General features: G+C 52.9%; 1 protein-coding gene across 1 annotated transcript in view; it reads left to right on the top strand.

Annotated features, from left to right (window-relative positions):
- LOC104500522 (ras-related protein Rab-40C-like) overlaps positions 1–5,079 on the top strand; it is a gene marked incomplete at its 5' end in the record, with an annotated part of 15,934 nt that overhangs the window by 9,864 nt on the left and 991 nt on the right. The window contains 2 exons of the mRNA XM_010144178.1: positions 3,706–3,783; positions 4,196–4,418. Coding sequence (XP_010142480.1) covers positions 3,706–3,783; positions 4,196–4,418 — 301 coding nt within the window. The remainder of the gene's footprint in view (positions 1–3,705; positions 3,784–4,195; positions 4,419–5,079) is intronic.

Below are 5,079 nucleotides of genomic sequence, written 5' to 3'. Positions count from 1 at the left end.
TCAGCAGGCTCTGAGGTGTAGGCGCTGCTCTACGTTACAGCTTTCTTGGGTGCTGCAGATTCCAGACCCGCCTCAGGGCATTTTGATGGGTTCTGCAGCTGCTGGAGGATCCGCCCTGCCTGCCAAGATGTTTATCAAAAGCTTAGTGATAAATAGCCCCCCACAATGTGTTGTGCTGTTGGGAAATGGTTTGGCAGCAGGATGCAATTGCCCATGAGCCAAGGCCGGAGGTGCCAGCTGGAAAGCCATGACCAAACGTAGCTGCGAAAGAGCGGGCACGAGAGACAAAGTGTTCTGGTTGCTGTCAGCACTGGGTCTTTTGTTTTCGGTTTACTTCATTCTGTGGGCTAGAGAAATCCAGACTGGGGGGTCTTCCAAGCTTCTTCAGCAACAGCTTTTTTCCATCAGTGGAGAATACCAGCAAGTGACGCTTCCCTGACCACCCTGTCGTCTGCCTGCACTCAGCTGAGGTCTTTGGCAGTCGTGCGAGCGCTTGCTTCTTCCCAGCAGTGTTCTTGTGCACTCGTGTGCTGAGATGGAGATCCGGTGGCTGGAGATCCAGCTCCTAAAGCATCAGAAAAGTCTTCTCAGAGCAGTCTACCAGTCATCTTCCGCCGCACACAGAAACCTGTAGGCAGGGTGAGGAGATAAAGAAAGGCAGGGGGGTCCAGAACACCTGTGAGTTGAGAACCTGAGTGTGCAGCTTTTCACTTCATGCTGTGGGAGCCTGGAGTACGGAACGCTGACAGAGGTGCTCAGTGAAGCTAAAAACGGAGAGGTGTGGAGATACCACGGTGTTGACAGCCATCCAGGCATTTAGAGAGCAATTCAGGCTACAAATGGTTCGTTTGCCTAGTGGAGTCAATTAAAATTCTGTGGATGTTATTCCAAAGGAGACTTTCTTAAAAAGGAAAAAAAAGAAGACAGCTCTTACTTAGAGCTGTTTGGCGGAGCTGCAGCCAGCTCCCTGCCCACATGCACGTCTGCGTGCTGTTCTCTCTCTCGAGAACATGGTGATGACAGTGAATTTGGGATGCGTGCTCTGGAAACGTGGTGTCTGGAGCAAGCCAGCGCTACTCGGAAGAAGTACGAGGTGATCCAGCAGCACCATGAGCTGGCCAGAGGTTTTTCAGTGGCTTCCTCCGTCTTCTGCTGAGTTACAGCAAGCTGGTCTTAACGCCTGAGCTGGGGAGGATGAGGGCAGAAACAAGGCATCAGGTGTCTGCTGACCTTTGGGAAGCTTTCCTTGGCAATCTGACCCCAAACGCGCATGCACAGAGCCAGGGCCACGGTGTGACTTGCCAGGTCAGCTGGCAGACAGCGTTGTCTCTGGTGTTTTGAAGTCGTGGTCCTCACCTTCCACCCTGCTCCTGAGAACCTGGGGCTGTGTCTTTGCTGATGTTTTATCCTTATTCCTGTTTGAAGAAGATCCCGGCAGCAGCTGCCAGCAGGCTCAGAAACTCTCTCCTCCTCCTAGATCACACTTCTGGCAGAAGCAGTTGTCACAAACGAGGTCTTGGGTCTGTTTCTCTTGGCTAAAGGAACTTGTCATCCCAGAAATAAAATAACTAGACTTCATCTTGCTGGCAGTTTGTCTTGGAGTGGGGCCGTCAACCCCCTTTTGTGTTTGCTTTGTTGTTCCCTGGCTGTCATTCATTCACACAAAGCTGGAGGTCAAAACACGCATAACAAAAATGAAAAGAAAGCTCAGACTCTCTTTTTTAATTTTTCAAAGTGCACTTAAAAAGGGACGTATCCTGGTAGTAGGTGTTTCTGGATTGGGTTCTTGCAAAGCAGTGTGTTCAGTTTTGTGGAATTTACGGAAAATCATTCCGTCCTTCTTTCCAATCTAAACCTTGGAGAAACTGATGCTTTTCTCCTCCAAAACAAAATAAAACAAACCCTCCAGTTCTTTTTCAGCATGAAGGATTTTTGCTATAAATCATGCTGCAAAAAATTCTGGACTCTAGGCATGAGCTCCGGACTTTCCTTGAAGGAAACTGAAGGTGCACCTGCTCCACCCACCCTACGGATACTTCTGCAGTTGTGACGTGTGTGACGGGCTTGGGGATGAAGCTGAAGAATCAGAATCTGACCAAGACTTTTAAATAGGATAAAACTGGGCAGGCTTTGAGAGCTGCTTATTCTGAACGAGCTGTGAGAGAAAGGCAAATGCCATCAAGGCATCGCAGAAAAGGTCCTTTTCGACGCGGAGGGAACACTTCCAGAGCCAGCTCAAGACAGGCCTTTATTACGAGGATCCAGGGCCTTTGGGGCTCACTTGCCCCTGGCGTTAATCATTCCTGTGTGCTCCAGACCTCCTGCTGATGATTAGTTTTTCATACACTTGAAGTCTGTCATGTACATGGCTGCATCACGGTCCAGTTCCTCACAGGCTTTGGCAGCAGCAGATACTGTAAAGCTGTTCCGGGAGGAGTCGGTGGTTGGCGTTTCCCTTCTGGGTAGCGGATCCTCCATCTTGAGGAGCATCTCCACTGGTATGGGAGGGTGCGTGATGGTCTCTGACTTGTACCAGGATAGATGCCAGGCGGTTTGTCAGCTCCCTCCCTTGCTCTGCTCTCTCCGGGCATCTCCTGGGGATGACTGGGCTGCCAGCGAAGATTTCCCTTTGCCAACTGAAGGTCTCTTCTGCTTGTGCTGGGGACTTGCCACAGGGACGGCTGTTCCTGGAGGATACCCCTGAGTCTGCCGAGCTTGCTGCTAAATGACCTGGAATCCTGGAGTCGAGCTTGGGCTGGTTTGTTTTACCCTCAGCTTAGCCACTGGGTTACCTTTCATCATCCATTCCCAGCTTGGCTTCCTCCTCACGCAGCACAAGATCATCTCTTCCTGCTGTAGGTCCCATTTCAGGGCATCTTGAATTGTAATTCTGCAAAGTAACCCTAAAGTACCCGTTGCCACTGGAATTGTCCCTGATTGCAAAGAAGAGACTGACAGGAAGCCAGAAGAATAACGGGAGATTGCAGAAAAGCTGCTGCTGCAGACAGTTCCCTAAATGAAGCTGATGCACCCAACTGGTACCAAGAAGCAGCTGCTGCGGCACTGGCCTGTGTGCTCGCGGGGCTGTACGTAGCCAGCGTCCCTTGTGCTCATCCCCAGAAACACTGCAGTTCAGGAGCAGCTCCCTGGGCTGGCGTTGCTACGGCCCTGGGTGGTGGCCAGCAGCCTGGTCATGGTCCTCAGACTCTTGAGGTGCTGTTCCAGGGCTGCTGGCACAAACTTCCTTGCCTCGAGCTGTCCTGATTGGCAGCACCATTGTGCTGCAGCTCGAGAGGGGCCTGGGGAGTGAGTTGTGGGTGCGGGTGGTGTTCAGGGAAGACGCATGCTGTAGGTACCTCTGCTTCCAGAGGAAAGGGTGCAGGGGAAGGTGCTACAGTGAGACCGCTGACATGACCTCCTGGGCTTTGCCAGTGTTGCTGTGTCGCTGTGTTCATTCTGTGCCAGTGTGGCAGTGACAACTGGCAGCTGTTCAAGCCAAAACAGGAGTAACACCTTCCCTCCTTGTCTGGGACTGAGTTAGCACAGACCCGTTGTCTCGGGTTTTGTCCTAGCAAGCACGCAGTGCAGCAGGGCTCTGTCCCTTAGCCTCTGGGTTTCTGCAGACGGAGCTGGTCGTTCAGGCAGACTCCCTTTGCGTTCGCCTACTGTGAAACTCCCTGATTGCTCCTGGTTTTCTTCCACCAGGGGATTCTCTTGGTGTATGACATCACTAATCGCTGGTCCTTCGATGGAATAGACCGATGGATAAAGGAGATAGATGAGGTAAGTTGAATAGAAGGATACATGCACTGGTCTCCAGCAGAAATTCAGGGGGGTATCACTTAAGGTGCCACCTCTGATACGGGGACAAGAGTGACTCTGCTCTGGAGAGGAAACAATGGCAGTAAAGAAGCAAAGCAAGGGGACAAGTGTCTGCCCTCCACCTCTGTATAAATCCCAAGCAGAAGGAAGGGGCTTGGGAATGGGCAAATAAGGTAGGAAGGTTCCCTCTTATGTGGGCTGTGCAGGGGGTGAGTTAGTTGTCCTCATCGTGCAGCAGAACAGCTCGTCAGCCGCTCGGTCTCGGAGCAGTCTGTTTCTTTGCCCTTCGCTGCTGTGGCAGCTAAGCAGAACAGTGGTGCAGACCTTACCAAGGACTAGCCATGATTTCTCCACTTCTGCCCTTGTTTTTAAGCATGCCCCAGGTGTCCCTCGGATCCTGGTGGGAAACAGGCTTCACCTTGCCTTCAAGCGGCAGGTGCCAACGGAGCAGGCCCGGGCTTACGCGGAGAAGAACTGCATGACGTTTTTTGAGGTCAGCCCCCTGTGCAACTTCAATGTTATCGAGTCCTTCACGGAGCTGTCCCGTATTGTCCTCATGCGGCATGGCATGGAGAAGATCTGGAGACCCAACAGAGGTCAGTCGTGAGGACGGTGCTCCATGTGGGGATGGTGTGAGGGCTGGTTGGGCTGAGATGGAGGGATGGGACTGACTGCCTCGGTGGGAGGTGTGTTCATTAGTAACTGTGGGATCTGAAAGCTCCTGACATGGAGAAATGCCTTGGATCAGACAAGCTGAAGCTGAACCACAAGCCGCCTGTACTGATGCAGGACCCCGGCAGGTGGTGGGGAGGGATGGGCAGTTCAGCATGTCTGGGATCTAACTTGCTCTGGGCCATCCCACACCTCTGCTCGTACTCTGGATGCGGCTGAGGGCAGTTCAGTTCACAACTTGAAAGTACTTCAGTCAGATGGCTGCGTGGGATGAGTCTAGCGTAAGCACCTCTGTCCTTCCTCTCGGCTGAGCCTGTATCTCCTGTTCTGGAGGGATGTGGGAGCAGAGTGAGCCCAAGGTTTGCACTCCTGGGCTCACCTCCCTTCACATGGATCCTCAGCTCCCGCTCCCGAGGAAGGGAGGGAAAATCCTCTTTGCCAGCCCTAGTCACCAAATGGTCTGCCTGGGCTCCTGCCCTCGGACCGGCTGCCGTGCCAGTGTCTCCAGCCTGAGGAGGGATGGCGAGCAGGAGCTGGGCTGCGCTCACAGACCTCTCCTGAACCTCTTCCAGAGGCAGGACCTGT

Source organism: Buceros rhinoceros, unplaced genomic scaffold (assembly GCF_000710305.1).
Source record: "Buceros rhinoceros silvestris isolate BGI_N320 unplaced genomic scaffold, ASM71030v1 scaffold23529, whole genome shotgun sequence".
Classification (NCBI taxonomy): Eukaryota; Metazoa; Chordata; class Aves; order Bucerotiformes; family Bucerotidae; genus Buceros; species Buceros rhinoceros.
The sequence above is the reverse complement of the archived record's forward strand: the minus strand, read 5'-3'. Positions and strand labels throughout refer to the sequence as shown.